This window comes from Fibroporia radiculosa (genome assembly GCF_000313525.1).
Source record: "Fibroporia radiculosa TFFH 294 genomic supercontigs, scaffold1256, whole genome shotgun sequence".
Lineage (NCBI taxonomy): Eukaryota > Fungi > Basidiomycota > Agaricomycetes > Polyporales > Fibroporiaceae > Fibroporia > Fibroporia radiculosa.
Window position 1 is genome coordinate 74,424 of NW_012133278.1, and position 16,790 is coordinate 91,213.

Below are 16,790 nucleotides of genomic sequence, written 5' to 3' on the forward strand. Positions count from 1 at the left end.
GGGAGCACATGAACATCCCTCAGAAAATCGCAACCAGTGAAAACAGGTCAAGAGGTTAAATCTCATTGGACCTCGCAACGACTGTATCCGCTCAAAGTGGGTCGAGTATTCAGTACCACATCATCATAGAACGCACCAGCTGTGTATGTGGAGAAATGATATACCGCCAACCGCGCAAAGCAATAATGGCTGAATCCAGCACAAGCCTACAGTAGCTAGACAGATGACATGCCAGTCTTTCAAAAGTCAGCTGGGTTTTGCTAAAGATCTCATCGAGCATATCCAGAATTCTAGATGCAGGCTATATGTAAAAGCAGCTAGGAAGTCGCGGACGAGTCGAAAGTAAGTCGTCTCGCAGCTGGTGAAGGAGGACGGGCGGGAGATTCAAACTCCGCGTGAAAGCGGACAACAAGGCGTGGGGGTGGCCCCCTGAGGACGCCCATCACATCTACTACCAGCGGGCAAGACCCATGGCACCAGCACGTACTGCTAACCGTCGCGGCCAACGCGACCAGAATGTATCCAGTCCTAATGACCAGTCTACTCCCCCGTCCGACCTCTCTAAGGAGCTTTTTATGGATCCCATGATGGGGACCCCTCTCCAGATATATGTTGAGAAGGATGTAGAAAACAGGGACACCATTGTTGACCTCATTACGGTATGTCACGACCTGGTTCCGCTCATACTATTCGATGAGGTTTCGACGTCATTCGTTGTGATGGCCTCACGTTTGCCGCATTACCTATAACTCTGGCGATCGAGTTCACTCACTGGTCACGACTTCTTAGAGCCACGGAGGGTTAGTGTCTCCCGGATATAGCGGCGTTCCATATATCTGTGGTAAGTATTCTCGGACTTCGCGAGTGTCCTGTGTCTTTGTCGCTATCTCCCTATCTTGCTGCTTCTTTTCCCCACTCTCATATATGTTACTTAGTGGATCCACATAAGGAATCGGGCCAAAGTCTATACCGTCAATATGCTGGCAAGAAAGGTAAAATGGTACTAGACGCTGCGTGGGTTCTTGAATGCGTCAAGGCCGGCGTGTTGCAGACGTACCACAATAATTGGGCTGGGTTCAAAGTCACGGGGAAAGAACAGTATGTTCAAAGCAACGGTTCTCACCTGTACCTGATTTCTCTCCAGAGTCATTCCTATTGCTCGTGCTGTGACAAGTCAATCTCAAGCCGGACCGTCTTCTAGCGATGCACAACCGCCATTGATGACTGAAGGAATGTCGGCCCAAATGCACCCGCCTCCACCAAATCCGCCTCAAGTCTTACAGCAGCAGGCTCACACAGTGCCTCCTCCTATAACTGCAGCTACCACTGACCCTATTCTCCATCACCATGCGCAACATCCTTACCCGTACGCGGTATATGCGCCTCCAATGGCAGAGGTCACTACTGGTGCGATACACCCTTCAACTGCTGCACCTCCCCAGTCTTGGCAAGGCTCTAGTGGGATTCCCCCTCAGGCAACACATATGCCGCCACCCCCACCGGCACCGCCTCACATGATGCCTCACGAAGCATACAGAGATGAACAAGCGTGGTCTGGTGCCTACCATCAACCTCCCCCTCATCCGGGTGCGATGGTGGGAGCTCCGCCCCCGCCGTATGATTATAGGTTCAGAGAAGATCAGCGCGCCTACTTTCCTGCTCCCGATTATTATCCTCAGCATGTAGGAATTGTCTCGTGCATTAGCTGCTCAATCTTAAACTTCTGTCATAGTACGATCAGTCGTATGCCGAGCCAGAGGGGACATATATGGAAGAAGCGGGTCCCTCGAACGCAGAATCTTCTACTCAAGCCGATCCTTCTGATAAAAGAGGTCGGAAACGGGTGCGGGCGCAGGTATTGTCGTTACTGCTACATTGCCGTATCGTGTTTTGACTCGATCTAGCCTCAACCAGCACCTCCTGCATCTTCTTTGGTTGCTAATCGGCGGAACCCTCCCGCACGTTCTCCAACTCCGCCCACTCGTGTCATTAAGAGCACATATGGCGGCAACCTGTTCACCGCTGACGATGTTGAATACTTACGAAAATACATCGAATATTGTCAGGAACAAGGTCTCGTGCTTAGGTGAAGGTTATTTCAACTGTTTTGACATCTTAATTAGCTGATAGATTGATGCATAGTCTCCGAGAAATTTGCGAACGTGTTGCCGTCAAAGTAAGCGGGGTTGCTGGTAATTACCCATCTTGATTGACGTCGTACCCCTACCTTTTAGGCTCCCCATCACACGTTAGTATATCTATTGTTACCATATCGCGACATCGTCTTATGGTAACATTAGGTTTTATTCATGGCGTCGATACTGCAACAAGCATCAGATTAGGCTGGGAGGTTATGCTATGGATGCGCACGATGCCGATGAGGATCTTGGTAGTTCTGAGTCGCAGTCCGGTCAGCAACCACCAGGACAGGCAGAGCCTGAACCCCAGGTCGTTACCACGGCTGGCCCAGGTGCAATGGAAGCCGCACGTCGCGCAGCAGCAGCAGATATCAATCGCACGCGATCCCCCACCCCGCCAAGAGCACTTTTTAGGAGCACTACAGGAAAAGGTGTTGCTTTCACGGAAGAGGATATCACATTCCTCGTCCGATTCTTAGAATACCGGAATAGAACGCAGGGCGTTAAGATGGATATGGTGATATTTTGGAAAGATGTTGCGGCCAAGGTCAGACATCTCTTTGTCATCAGCCTGCGATACTGATCTTATCCTCAGGCTCCGCATCATTCTCGTGCATCATGGATGAAGTTCTATCGTAGGCACAAGCACGAACTAAATCACAACGAGGGCGATGCTCCTCTACCCGCTCCTCCAGAGAAGAAAATGCGCTATAGCCGAATGGACGACGTTTTGCTGGCCAAATTCTTCCTCCACAAACCTGAAGGCACTTCGGATAAGGTGTTCCAACAATTTGGTCGATTAGTAGGAGGTTTTGATTGTCATAAGGCTCTGATATGCTTAGATTTGTTTGTGCACCAGCATCCACATCATCCCTGGAAAGGGTGGCAGGAGCACCATCGCATTCACAAATCCAAGATTGATCATCTTATTCAGCGTCTTGCGAACGGCGAGAACATTGACGAAGGGTCTGAGGAATGACTGGGACACCTGCATACCCAGATATATAGGCTTAGGTTTAGCACTTATTTCGTTTGGTGGCCTGTAACCGATAACTACCTCATGGTTAGCCAGGGATTGAGTGCTGGTACATTTGTAGGATTCTTATTGCGTGTTGTTTTAGCTGATCGCCTCAGTTTTCTGGTGGAACCTGTACTTCCGCCTTCTGCCACATCAATCTTTGGTGGCATTGTCAATGTCATGGGCAGCAGACACTTTGCATCTAGCGGGTTATTTGATTCCGCAGAATGGAATATGGATTGGAATGACTGGATGATCATTCAAGAATCTAGGTTGGGACACAATCAAGTCTAAAATCAAGATACATTCTGTTCTACTGTTCTTGAACGATAGTCGTGAATGAAAGATCTTATGTTGACTGCTTAGTTACGAACTGCCCATATACCACATCAATCAGAAGGATTTTATCTCATGGCTGGTAGTAGTGACAGTGGTATGAAGAATTGCCACGCCGCGGGAAATTATGGCTTAGGGCTTCTCGTTTTTCTGACAGTTGGTCCATATTGGTACGCGAACGTGATATGCATGAGAGACTCAGAGATCGGAGTACTGTAGCCTCGGTCGGGCATCTCGCCGCTGCTTCCGAGTCATCTGTACCGCGGACCTTGTTTTCGTACCACAAGCATCGCCGCTGTGATGTCAGATACCACTGGTACATTTCAGTACCTTTCTGAGGACCAAGTCAAGCAGGTGAGTCCTCCGTTCCATTAGGGCGCATCTCCGCTAGTGATACTATTTCGCGATCGTGCCCGGCAGTTCCGCAGAGACGGGTAAGCTTCGCCACCTCTCGTTGCTCTGCCATTCGGGTTGATAGGTGCACTAGATACTTGCGCCTCCCCAATTTTTTGAGCAAAGAAGAGACAGAGGCGCTGCTCGCCCGCTCGAAGCAGCTGCTGGACAACCTCAATCTCGCAGAGCACCCTCTCGTACGCATCGCATGTGTACGTATTGAAAGGTCGACAGCTAAAGATGCGATCTCCTGTGGCTTCTTCAGACCAAGTTCACAACGGGGGACGATAACCACGTCGGAGACGACTACTTCCTGACATCGGGGGACAAGATCCGATATTTCTTGGAAGAAGATGCTATCGACAGGGATGGCCAGCTGAACAGGCCGAAGGAGAGGGCCGTTAACAAGATTGGGCACGGCAAGTGAAAGCTCTCTCTCTCTACCTGCACGAGTTTGATCCCGTCTGCCAACACCAGCTCTCCACGAACTCGACCCTGTGTTCCGCAGGGTCACCCTGGAGAACGCGTCCATGCAGGCTGTCGCTCGTGACCTTCAATTCCATCACGATCCCGTAGGTGTGTCTCATGCCCGTTTCGAATTCAGCACCACACCGCCTCACGCTCCCCAGCTCTGCAGTCCATGGTGATTTGCAAGCAGCCGCAGATTGGTGGTGAAGGTGCGGTTCGAGTTTATCTCTGGCATACACGTTGGCTCACATCGCAGTCCGCCCAGTACCCGAGCACAATGACTCGTACGTTTTCATTCTACACCCCGTGAATGATTGCTCGACATCTGTCCCTGCGGCTGCAGGACGTTCCTTGTAAGCGTACCACATCAGGATCGCTGGCTCGAACGCCGCTCATTATGTCTTCTGCCAGTACACGAATCCCCCATCTGCGCTCGGGTTTTGGATAGCGCTCGAAAAGTGCACCCCCGAGAACGGCGCACTGTCTTTTCTGCCCGGCTCTCACCTCACCACGCCTATCACGAAGCGGTTCGTTCGTCTCCCGCAAGGTGGAACCGGCTTCGAAACCCTGATCCCTCCCGAGAACGTGCCAAAGAACCCTGGGGGAAAGTACGTCCTAGAGGCGTGTATGCCCGGTGCGTTCGTATTCTCGTGCCCTGGACGCATCTTGACCGCCGTACGCAGGCGACATGGTGCTCATCCACGGCAGTGTCCTGCACAAGTCAGAGAAGAACCTTAGCCCAAATACCCGGTTTGCGTACACGTTCCACATGATCGAGTCTCCGCCACATGCAGTTTACGACGAGAAGAACTGGCTGCAGCCTACCCCCCAGATGCCGTTCTCGCGCATCCTGGACGCACCCAACCCAACCACCGTATCGGTTACTGCTTGACAAATGCTGCGCTGTGTATTGTTGTATGGATACAATTTTCATGTACTATCCGTTCCACGTGTTGGCCGGACGGCGTATGTATATCGGAACTGCGATTATATTGCTCACAGGACCTCCACTTTTGCCTGCATTATCTTCTCTGCCGTTAGCCTACCCAACTCATCAATCAATGCGGGGAGGAAAGTCCCAGGCCCTTTGACGTCCGCTCTGCCAGCCGCATACTCCGAGGCAAGGGTCACGGCGAGTATGCTGCGGTCGAGTATTAATTTCGGCACAGCATACAACGCGAACCAGCTTACCCTCCTACTGTGGCGATGAGCATGTCGCCCCGGACTAGCATGCCGTCTTCGGCAGCGTCGGGCGCCCTCCTATTCGCCGTGTCCGTGCTCTCCGCAGCACAGAAGATCGCTATGGAGCTTCCCGCCATACAGCCCGAGCCCGTGATGTCGCCAAGCATGGGGTGCCCATTCGCCAGACGAACAACCGTGGTGCCGTCGGACACCCAGTCGACGACACCGGTAAGGACCACAATGCATCCTGCGAGACAGAGGTTTGTTCAACAACGACGGAGCGCGACCACACGCTACGCACTCTCTTTGCGAGCGAGGTTTCGCACAAAGGCAGCTGGGTCGGAGAATCCCTTTCCAACGCTGTCTACGCCTCTTGCTTGGACCTGATGGGGGCGTCAGAATATTCGCGCGCCTCCGCTGCCATTGCCCAGTCTGGGCTCTGAATTCCGTACCTCAGCGGAATTGGCCAGGGCGGCTAGTTCTCCTGCATTCCCCTTAATCACAGTCGCCTGCCACGTATTGAGTAACGCTGGGTTTCATTTTTGCTGTTGTCAGTCCAGTCCCCCGTCCAGACCCTCACGCTACTCACTGTTCGCGGACGTCCGTCGAAATGTTGAGGCGCCGACGCCGACGGGGTCGAACACTACGGGCTTGCGATTGATATTCGCATTATGGCCTACAGTTGACGATGTGACATCGAGGAGGGACTGTGTACCGATTTTTATCATACGTACCGGCGATCAGCATCCCATCTAAACTCTGGATGGTCCCAAAGTTGATGAGGAGGCCTCCAATGGCCTTGCCGAGGTCCGCCATCTCCTCCGGCGCGTTGGCCATGATGGGAGACGCCCCCAGGGCGAGCGTGGCGTTGGCAGATTGTGTGGTGACGACGTTGTTTGTGATCTGCGGGCATGTTAGTTCGCCGAATGGCACTACTTAATGGCATCTGGGGAAGACCTGCTGCACTAGAGGTCCATGTTTTCGAATGGTCGACAAGAGGCGGCCGACGCGGTCTTTGATGTACTCTTGGTTGTATGGACCGGCTGCGCCAGAGAAAGTGTGTATTTTATTAGACTTGAAGGCATGTATAATGGTAGACAGCCGTTTCGCCGCGGCGTAGGGCTCCGTCGACGCGACAATGTCGCTGACAACGGCGAGGCCGTCCAGCCGGTGGCCAGTAGTAGATATAGCCCCATGTAAGCACTGGAGGGCATTGGTAGATTTAATGCCGGCTGAGATTTTTTCAATCGCAGGAATGAGCACCAGACGAGAGGGTATTGAAGTCAATATCCGCACCGATAGCGACGGCTTTGACGTCCGTCCCGTCAAGGGGCTCGAGCAGCTCGCCAAGGCCCCTCACACCTACCACGGGATTGAGGACTTTCTTCGTCTGTGTCGCCCAGACGGGCCCAATACCGACATAGTCTGCACCGTCTTTGACGGCCTGAACAACGTGTTCTCGGGTGTTGCATGTCATGCCGATGAGGGTGTGGGGCGGTAGGAGGGAGCGGGCGACCGCGATAGGCATGTCGGTTTGGCCGATATGCACGCCGTCGGCACCAACGGCGAGGGCAATGTCGATGCGATCATTGATGAAGAGGGGCACATTGTACTTGCGGCACACGGCCAGGGACTGGCGGGCTATTTCCAAAAACTGTGTGCGTTTGGGTCGGGTATAGAGGCAGCCGGGATGGATGGAGATCAGGAAGACTGACCTCACCGGTGTCCGCGGTCTTTTCGCGGATCTGGACGAGAGTGACGCCGCCCTGGAGGGACTATGCGGAAGTTGGGAGCGCGTACGATGGTGTGAGAGGGAGCATAGCTACTTCTTCGAGTGATTCCAGATAGTCCTACACCGAAGAGATATATGCGTTGATATGGACTGAGATGATACTGAACGTAGGAGGTGGACAGACCTTGCCGGGTGGGAGGAGATCGCGTCCAGTGACGAGATACAAGGAGTAGTCTATGGCTCGCTTGGACGAGGTCATGCTTCAGAGTGTGCGGCAACAATCTCAGCGCGGGGATTTAGTTAGAATCTCGGAGATGGCGAGAGAGAGAGGCTCCGGGCGTCTATTACATACTCTGATCCAAGGACACTTTTTCGTCTTGCTTTTCTCACTTTTGCAATCCTTCTCCGCCGGGCTTTCTCTCGCATATTCCTTCCCACTTGATCTCTGTTACCTGCGTCTCCAGACCAAGCGGCTCTCGTATACTCCGCCGTTACGCTCACTGATCCCCTCGACATCGCTCGGTCTACTACAGCACATGCTGAGCATGCTAGCCACTTTACGTCTTTCCTGGTCTCAACCGTGATGCTCTTTCTGTATGTATCGCTCCTGTAGTTCGCACCCGCGTGCCAATGTACACATAGAGACCCCTGTGACTGTCGCTTCCGTGCATATTGTCTATGCAGCTCATGGACACCCTGTGGTTGTGTCATTAGGCTTTCACAGTGCACTGAATTGGACTCACCGTGAAGGATCGTGATCAATCAGGAGTTCTCTACAAGATCAGGCTGCTCAGCTGCGTTCGTTTGTCTCTCACTCGTTTACCTACACCCCAAACTGGGCCGAGTTCTCGATGCTCCCTGAATGACTGCCCTGGTTGGAAAGTCAGGGTACAGCTGCCTAGCATACAGCTACTTGTGGTTTGCGTGCGCTCAAGCGGGCGCATGGGAGTCCTCACTTGAGTTTACTTGACTTTGTCTGATTGACTTTGATGGTTCACGGTATGTGAGTTCACTTATCCCAACTTGCGCTAGTGCTGTAAGTGGCGCCCAAGTCCGAATCACATACTAAAGTGTTATTTGATATGTTAAGGGATCATCATAGACAACTAATAGAGAGCTTAATGTCCACCCACTGAGCCCGTCGATTGGGCTTCAAATCAACAGCATTTGATGGCTATGTAAGCAGCAATATGGATCCTCATGATTTCGGGACTTACTATAATCATCTGGGCCGTCATCCTTCTCTATCTCTGGTTTATTTGGCACAAGCTCCGCATGTTGCATTATACGGCCGCAGTGCACCCCGGAATCGGAGAGGTGAGTAACGACAGTACGGTGAGAACTAAATGTTACTGCGTGTGCAGCGAGGATTTAGACATTGAAATTCAAAGAAATTCACCTTAGGATGGCAGTGGCCGGCAGAGGGTGATTTCCATGGAATAGGCTCTGGAACTTTGGAATGCTGAGCAGTGTGTTTGTTCAACTGGTGAGGATCGCTGAATGAACGTTCAAAGCCTGCGTGAGAGCACGAAAAGAATGATTTAGCAGACATTGACAATGGGGAAGTAAGTCTAGCTACTCTTTATTGAGACGCAGGTTCACGACTCGGAGTGACACGCACGAGAGTTGGATGTATGCCATGAGCCGATCCGAGCGTGTGGTTTCGTGGTCTGCATGTCACTGACCTTTCCCCAAATCTTTCACTAGCAGACAAGTCCCTCGGTATCACAATAGAATGCCCCAGTTCTCAATTTGCTTCTCCATCGTCCGAATCATCCCTCACTAACCGACTAAACTGCACTGTTTCACTACCGGCTCCTAATCGCGCCTATCCACCACTACGGAAACTCCGCATCGCGGACAATTCTGAGGATGTTCAGTTTGACTCGATAGCCACCTCGCAGGTATGTGCATCGACTAGCTAACTCATGTCATAGGCTCACACTCCTGATCCTCAAAAGCTCGTGGCGAGGCTCAAGTCAGCTCGAAAATAACGTGCTGAGATGGCAGGCAAGCAGGTCTAACTCCGTACACATATTAAACAAGCACAAGAATGCCTCTAAAGGAAACAAGTGCAATTGCAGACGATTCGGCAGGAGGCGTTTGCGATTCGAGGGAGCGTTGCTGTGTGTCGCATTCAGCTGCACAGTATAATGCCATAGAAGTAATGGAGGACAGCGAGGACAGTCTCCTCGAAGCGTGCAGTGGATTTACTTGCATGAATTCGGATCTCGATGGGGACCGTGGGACACACTTCCTACAAGTCGTGTCAGGCCGTCACAGTGATCATCATTTTCATTGTGTAGAGTGCACGTTGCATTTGTATTTCTTACTTTCTCGTATATCGCATTCTTCGTACTCGTCTTTGTATTCGCTTCTGACACTGAACCGTGTTCAGGATATACATAGCTCATCGTCTGAACCCATCGTCTAATCTGTGATGAGATGTAATTATCTGAAACCGCGTCCTGCTTAATTGTTGGTGCACCTACGTTTCGATCTCAATCCATCTGCCCATGCCGCCGACTTGAAGAAACGGAAAACGACAGGCCGAATCAGGCCGAGTCTCACTGAATATGGCTGGATTACCAGGCTTAGTATCATGTGACGTATCTGTACTGCCTTTGCCAATCTATCCTAGTATCCTCCTCCTCCGTGAATGTGGCTTTCTAGCGTCCGCCGGGTATTTACTGCGACTCCCTCGCGCATCTTCATCAATATACATTTGTGTTCACATGGAAATCACTGGTTCTCACTTGGTCCCTCCTATTCCCACAAAGAGAAGCTCGGTGAACCCTCGCCGTGCTAGCGTAAACAATCTCATTCTAATGCAAAAATCTGAACAGCTCGAGACGACTCTAATCAAAGCCATATCCCCTAGGCGACTGTACCTCGGTCCTTGCAGATGAATTCAGATAAGACTCTGCCGTCCGCCGCTCCTCGGTCTGATGAGCAAACTGGATTGCGCACTCGGCCCGTGCGGCGCACCCCGCCGCCCGCAAACTCGGCGCGGCTCTAGTGAAGCCCTAGCCAGGTTCCCATTACAGCCAGCAAAACGCCGTCCTCTCCAGCGAAAACCCCGCAATGTTGCCTATGCGTTCCACTTTCTCTCGTAATGACACTTGCCTCATCCTACACGCCCAAGCTCGTGGATCGTACGAATGATCGATCAGTAGACCACCACGGGCATGTTTGCCCACAATTGCTAGTACAAGGTACCCCATTCTTCTTTGATGCTGCGCAGCGCAGAAAGTGCGTCTCTTGCACTTATTGCCTCCGACCGCAGCTTGACCGTGCTGCGTGTGGTCTGTGTCTCCATAATCACAGAGCCAACGTCAATTTCCCGGCGGTCGCCCCAGGACCCCGGCATATCCGCCTGGCGCTCAGATTCTAATGCGGACACAATCGAGGGCCAAACGTCGTCCGTATTGAATATCACGGTGGACAGACTCTCCCAAATTTTGACGAACGCCGGATGCCGCTTGCGGATACAAGTGGACTTTTCAACCAGAACATCAATCCAGTGCGGACAGAGCTGCTCCCAGTCGCTTGGACCCATCGCGTCATAGCAATTCGCCTCTGTCAATTACCATTAAGTATAATGGTTCTCCCTTTAGACGTCAACGCTGTGCGACACATCCCGAGTGGGGAGCGAAATATACCAACGCCGCATCCTCAAGGTTGCAACCGATGAGTCTTTATGGTGTAGAGCCCCCCATGACTGCCTATACGATGCTCACATAACTGGCATCCGAGCAAATAATCAGGAGCTGTAGCCTGGACCCGCCGAGCAAAACGTTCCAGATGGCAGGTTTCCTTGAGACTTGATGCGTTTTCTTGCAGAGAACCCCCACGTTCAAGCTGGCCAGTAGGTGTGATTTTTATCCCCCCATGATTTCCCATTAATCCTTCTGGATTTCATGGGTGTGTAATTTGAGGACTCGTGGATCTTCCGAATGATTATCGCCGCTGCACCAGCTGATGCATAGGTATGTGTGCATACTACTCTTCTGGCTTGGTTGCAGCATTTCTGTGGACAGACGAGAGTGAGCTGTGTGAAAGGTTCTAGATACAATATAGTGTGCCGTAGTCGAGCGTAGGGGCTTGGCACTATTTTTGAGAGCACAGATCGCTCATGCGGACGAAACCTGGGTCATCCGAAACCGTCCAGATCCGGATGCGGACACTTGGGGTATCAAAATCGCGCAGGTTTAGAGGCCAAGAAGTACATAGTGATTTTGGATCTAGGGGGATATGCCGGGGTCCTTCGGTCTGCCTGTGGGAACGGGCGCAGAGTCAACTGGAGAGCTCATGCATCGTGTCCGACATACTCGCCCGGTCTCATTTCCGAATATTCACTCCCGTCAATTGGGTCCTTCGTCCATCCCTGGGAATCCCAAGCTAAGCTTTTCCCTTTTCCCTCTGTAGATCAACACGAGTTCATACTCTATTTGCCGGCGCAGCCTAGAGGCCTTATTCTTAGCGCGTGCTCCGTCGGGCCCTGCGTCCAAGCCAGAGCCTTTTCGACAACCTGATGCAGCGCAGCGCACGGATAACCGATAGGAAGACTCGAAGAGCACCTTATCCCCGCGAGGCGCAGACTCATCTCGCTCCCACGACCCGAGAAGCACTGCCATGGCTTCCAAACAGCGTGTGTATATCATGAACGACACCACACACACAGGGAGATAAGTTTCGTCTCCCAATCATTCTTTTCCCCCCTCCCTCTGCGATGTCGTCCTCTGCCTCGAGCAGCTTCCCCGCCCCCGTTGGCGGTGCCCCCATCGCCATCGACTTTGCACCCTCCATCGTATTCGTCTGTCTCTACATTGCCTGTCTCCCCCTCGCCATCTCGCGCATCGCAAACAAGCGTACGCGCACGTTCATCCTCGTCGGCACGACAGTCCTCTCGCTCGAACGGTACAGTCCCCAGCCCCTCCGGCGCCGCCGCCTTGCTGACCGCCGCCAGGGTCGTCAACTTTGCGCTGCGCGCCGCCGCCTCGCGCAACCCGGCGGGATTCGATACAAAGAACAACATGGACTACTTCCAGAGCTCGTACGGGACGGGCTACCTCGGGCTCGGGCAGGACGTCATGAACGTCCTCCGCGCGTACCTCGTAGGGACTACGCGCCCGCGCAGCATGCGCCCGGCGCCGCCGTGTCGCACCGACACCGAGCAGGCGCAGAAGCCGCTCGCCAAGGCGGACGCAGGCGACGCGGACGCGGTCGCCGCCGGCGCGGGGACGCACGTCCAAGAGCTGTCGGTGTCCGACGCCGCGGACGCGCCCGACGAGCCGCGCCGGCGCGTCGCCCTGCGCGCGCTCTTCGGCGGCGCGATGCTCCTCTACATCCTCGCGATGGTCCTCGTCACGATCTCGGGCGGGGACTACTGGAACGGCACGCGCAGCGCGGGCGCGGGCGCGCTCGTGCAGTACACCCGGTGCGTGCGCGCCGCCCCGCTTCGGGCTGCCACCGCGGAGATGCTGGATGCTGACGGCCGCGCGGTGCAGGTACATCGGCGCGGCGCTGACGGTGGTGCTGCTGCAGGGCACGAACGCGGTCGCGATCTGGGCGTGGCGCACGCGCCCGGCGCGCGTCGGCGCGGGGCGCGTGCTGTTCGTGTCGTTCATCACCTGCCTGCTCGTGCGTGCCCCCCCCCCTCCGTGTTCTGTGCGGCCCTGCTGACCCGTGCGCCCGCAGTGCATCCCCGCGACGTACCGGCTCGTGGTGATGCAGTACCACTCGAGCGGGCTGCTCTCGACGGGGCCGTCGTCGCTCAACATGCCGCTGGAGAAAGCAGGGTTCTACGCGCTGCACGAGGCGCCGGCGTGGATCGCGGTGGTGCTGCTGCTCAGCGTAGATGTCCGGCGGCGGTTCCACACGGGCCTGAAGGGGGATCTGAGCATCTTGCACGACCGGAAGCCCGTTGGGGACGGTGCGAGCTAGTGTCGCGGACGTGCGTGTGTGTAGAGGGGCTCGGGAGGACATGGACTGGACACTACACTAGCAGTGTGTTTTATGTTTTGGCTAGCGAGTTTATCGTCTGGCACGGCTCGGTTGCGAAGTGTGAGCATAGACAGTCGCATGTGTAGGATGCGACAGCCGCAAGTCGTGACTTTGCCCTCAGCGGCCCGCTCTGGCCCGCTGTGCGGGAGATTTCCGCGCGCTGATCCCGATGATCTTGTCGCGTCCTCGCCCGACAGTGGCGATCGGCTCGGCGAACGTGGGGTCCGTATCGATCACGGGAGGGTCAAGGTCAACGGTAGATTACAAGACGGATATAAGTACGAATATGATACAGAGCACATGGAGGTCCAAGCCAAAGTACACGATACAGCAACACATCTGTACGTAAGGTATATACGATGCGGTAAAACGAAGCTGCACTTCTTGCAGCGGGGTCGTGAGGTGGTATACAAAGGTATACGAAAAAATGGCCTGCCAAGGGCCCTTGTCGTGAAGAAAAATAGCTATGACGAACGGTACACGCCACGCGGCTAGTGCATTCACGTCGTGTGCAAAAGGGTCATGCAGTCAATGATTGGGGAGGAGGTCATAAGGGAAGAGTCCATAACACGAAGGACGACACAGCACGTTCACAACACATGTCTAGTAGGCGGCGCGGCGGGAACGGTAGCGGCCAAAGACGCCGCAACAGCTGACGAAGAAACCAATGAAGAGGGCGACAAGGGCGGCGAGGACGAGCCAGTTGGCGTTGCCGTACTGTGCGGCACCTGCGCGGTCGCGGACGTGGTCGCGGGCAATGCCAAAGAGGGCCATGGCGATGATCCAGACGACGAGGGTGACAAAGAAGGTGAGGCCGGTGACGAGGGTCATGAAGATGGTGCCGACACGGTGGTAGGCGGCACCACAAAGGCCGAAGAGGACAGCAATGCCCGCGAGGCCAGCGGCTGGGCGGAGTGTGAGCTCATGCGGGAGATGTGGAGACAACACACATACCAATGGGGACGAGGATGAGGGCGGCGGTGAGGTTGTGGAAGAGAGTGTCGTTCAATTCGCTATCGCTGCGGACGGGTTAGATAGACTCGGGATGAACGCGAATGGAGAGGACATACGCTACGCCTGTGGGAAAGTACCATCCGACATGAGCCTTGGAGCCCGTGTAGCCAAACACGCCAAAGTGAGTGGAGACGCCGCCGACGGTGGTGTCGAGGAAGGAGATGGAGTTCCATGTTGGTGCCGACACGGACGCCTGTAGGCGGGTTGTTAAAAGACGAGAGAGGATGCTAGAACGCGTTGGATACATACGAAGATGAGGAGGACCATTGCGGAGAAGGTGAAGAAGAGACCTGGGAGAGCAGCGTCGGCAGCCATTATTGTCGTTGAGGGAGGGCGTGAGGGGAGTCGTGAGTCGGAAGCAGCGGCTGGGCGCATTAAATGGGAGCAGCACCGGGGCTCTGACGACATTCGTGCCTTGCCATATACGGCAGCAATGATTACGTCACGGCCCACCCCCAGGAACAGCCCCGCGCGCGCCTCGCCTGCTCCTCCTCCGCCTTTGCCTGCCCACAGCCACGCGCAGTCCGTCCGCCGCCTCCCCGTGGGCAGTGCTCGCGCAGTCCGCATGCGTCCGCAGACTCGACGCATTCAGCGGTAGCGCGCAGAACATGCATCCAGCACCGCCTTGCGCATGTCTGGCGGTCTGGTTGGCCATAATTCCATTCCCACCTAGCAATCTTGGGTGCACCTCGTGGGTGGAGTCGCCCGCCATGTGGCTCGCTTAGACTCACGAGTCTAGTCGCCACCTGCGTCAGACTGCTGGCAGACGCTCCTCCGCGCTAAATTCGCCGGATTAAGCAACTCTAGAGTTTGCTCGATCTGGCATCACCCGTCGCCACAACGCCGTCCACCCAGAGATGATCGTGGCACGGCCACAGAGGCAGAGCACCTCGGCAGATTTATACACCCCTCGTAAGTCCCAGTGCCCCATTTTCTCTTCCTGCACACCGTAGCTAGTCTCACAGAGCATCAGCACAGTTATCATACCCCTTGTCCTTGTACTCTTTCCATCTACATGCGTGACAAACATTCGTCTATATCAATAAAAGCTACGCCCCGTTTTGGTCTTCTGGTTAGAAAACAATAGTATACCATGTTCTCCAGTCTTCAGTAACGTCCCACAAGTCCTATCTAAGGTTCATGTTTCAGCCCCATATCCCAACATCCTCACAGGTCACGCTGCCCACAAGCCTAGTTTGCCTTTCACTTTCTTACGAACCCCTACACGTGTCCTGCCACGGCCATCCTCTCTGTTGTGGCTCGTTTGCTCTAGCCACATTTTCCCATTCAACGCTTCAAAAGCGCGCCAAAGCGTCCCTCCGCCACTCATCTCTTTTGCCTTTTAATCCGTTCCTTCCCTACCGTACAACTCCTCTTCCACTACGCTCACACACTCCACATACATTGCTTCACCCATACATTTCTATCTGCCTGACCCTGGCCCTACTTAGATACTTTCCCATTAGACTTGCCATACACCAGTATGAGACGCATACGGAAGCTATCAGCTTCTCTGTCAAATAATGTCGTCCGGTATGTTTATTCATCTCACCTCACCGCTCTACCATCTCACCTGGCTACACAGTCCCATCGTCGATGGGGTAGAGAATACCGTCTCCACCCTCACCCGGTCCACTTCCCGGCAGCAAGAGCACAGCACGTCCCACCGGCGGCGGCCCAGCTACAGGAATGGCCAGTCCGTTGACAAGGCCGACATCCGTTATCCTCACCGGGACGACCTTCCACCTGTCGAGCCTCGCCCCGGTTTCAAACCGGCTATATGGTATCAACGCGACAACGACAGGGTCCCAGAACCCATCAGCAGGCTTATGAAGGAGGACATTGACAGATTCTTGATTAATAAGACGCGAGACGATCAGGACACACACCGCCCGCGAGCGGGTGAGAAGCCGCTACCGCTGACACCCGTCTCTTCGACGCGCATGGATTACCGCAACCTGGAGCGACATTCTTCGGACGATCATCCATCAACCAGCCGGTCTGGCAACCGCGTTTCTCTGCACCGGTCCATGAGCGACACATCACTCGCCCAAGTCAAGACATCTCGCTCGCGGCATGATAAACAGCCAGAAAGGTTGTGGTTGCGGCGGGAAATAGACAAGGACAAGTACCCCGACATTGTCCGCAGGACCGCCGCCGCAGCGGCAGCGGTCACGGAGCAGCCACGCTCCGCGGCGCGAGCACAAGCGTCCAACCCTACTTCCTCTCGTCCTTCTGCATCGACCACCGCCACAACAGGTTCATACTCTCAGGCTGCTCTCTACTCACCATTTGGGGCCACTCCAAAGCCCACGACTGACTTTGAAAACCCGCGCCGAGCGCCGGCGCCGCCCAAGACCGCTCATCGTCCGCGACCATCCGTCGATGTGCACAAGTCCACGCCTGATGGCCTCTTCACGAGCATCGGCAGGCGGGTCGAGGCACGCCTCGGCGGGCGTCCGTCTCTAGAACGTCAGCCGCAGCCACAGCCCCGGAGGGAGAA

The 16,790-nt window shown here is 54.6% G+C and overlaps 6 protein-coding genes across 6 annotated transcripts; 3 read left to right on the forward strand and 3 right to left on the reverse strand.

Annotated features, from left to right (window-relative positions):
* Positions 1–470: 470 nt before the first annotated feature.
* Positions 471–3,117, forward strand: FIBRA_02449 (uncharacterized protein; the record flags this gene model as incomplete). Its single annotated transcript, XM_012324312.1, has 11 exons — positions 471–659; positions 790–841; positions 936–1,098; positions 1,145–1,682; positions 1,733–1,855; positions 1,905–2,086; positions 2,143–2,176; positions 2,235–2,248; positions 2,301–2,685; positions 2,734–2,940; positions 2,998–3,117. The coding sequence occupies 11 exons, from the start codon at positions 471–473 to the stop codon at positions 3,115–3,117; spliced, it is 2,007 nt and encodes a 668-aa protein (XP_012179702.1).
* Positions 3,118–3,792: 675 nt separating this feature from the next.
* On the forward strand, positions 3,793–5,245 carry FIBRA_02450 (uncharacterized protein; the record flags this gene model as incomplete). Its single annotated transcript, XM_012324313.1, has 10 exons — positions 3,793–3,846; positions 3,913–3,926; positions 3,980–4,082; positions 4,151–4,308; positions 4,394–4,461; positions 4,515–4,562; positions 4,619–4,637; positions 4,697–4,706; positions 4,765–4,987; positions 5,037–5,245. The coding sequence occupies 10 exons, from the start codon at positions 3,793–3,795 to the stop codon at positions 5,243–5,245; spliced, it is 906 nt and encodes a 301-aa protein (XP_012179703.1).
* Positions 5,246–5,349: 104 nt separating this feature from the next.
* FIBRA_02451 (uncharacterized protein) lies at positions 5,350–7,063 on the reverse strand (the record flags this gene model as incomplete). The annotated part of the gene is made up of 8 exons (XM_012324314.1): positions 5,350–5,494; positions 5,545–5,782; positions 5,837–5,918; positions 5,988–6,064; positions 6,125–6,211; positions 6,270–6,438; positions 6,493–6,767; positions 6,832–7,063. 8 exons carry the CDS (start codon positions 7,061–7,063, stop codon positions 5,350–5,352), a joined length of 1,305 nt encoding a protein of 434 aa, XP_012179704.1.
* A 3,409-nt stretch (positions 7,064–10,472) lies between these two features.
* Positions 10,473–10,826, reverse strand: FIBRA_02452 (uncharacterized protein; the record flags this gene model as incomplete). The annotated part of the gene is made up of 1 exon (XM_012324315.1): positions 10,473–10,826. The coding sequence occupies one exon, from the start codon at positions 10,824–10,826 to the stop codon at positions 10,473–10,475; it is 354 nt and encodes a 117-aa protein (XP_012179705.1).
* Positions 10,827–11,999: 1,173 nt separating this feature from the next.
* Positions 12,000–13,213, forward strand: FIBRA_02453 (uncharacterized protein; the record flags this gene model as incomplete). The annotated part of the gene is made up of 4 exons (XM_012324316.1): positions 12,000–12,187; positions 12,237–12,777; positions 12,815–12,910; positions 12,968–13,213. 4 exons carry the CDS (start codon positions 12,000–12,002, stop codon positions 13,211–13,213), a joined length of 1,071 nt encoding a protein of 356 aa, XP_012179706.1.
* A 663-nt stretch (positions 13,214–13,876) lies between these two features.
* Positions 13,877–14,602, reverse strand: FIBRA_02454 (uncharacterized protein; the record flags this gene model as incomplete). The annotated part of the gene is made up of 4 exons (XM_012324317.1): positions 13,877–14,178; positions 14,228–14,292; positions 14,344–14,480; positions 14,537–14,602. The coding sequence occupies 4 exons, from the start codon at positions 14,600–14,602 to the stop codon at positions 13,877–13,879; spliced, it is 570 nt and encodes a 189-aa protein (XP_012179707.1).
* Between the last annotated feature and the right edge of the window lie 2,188 nt (positions 14,603–16,790).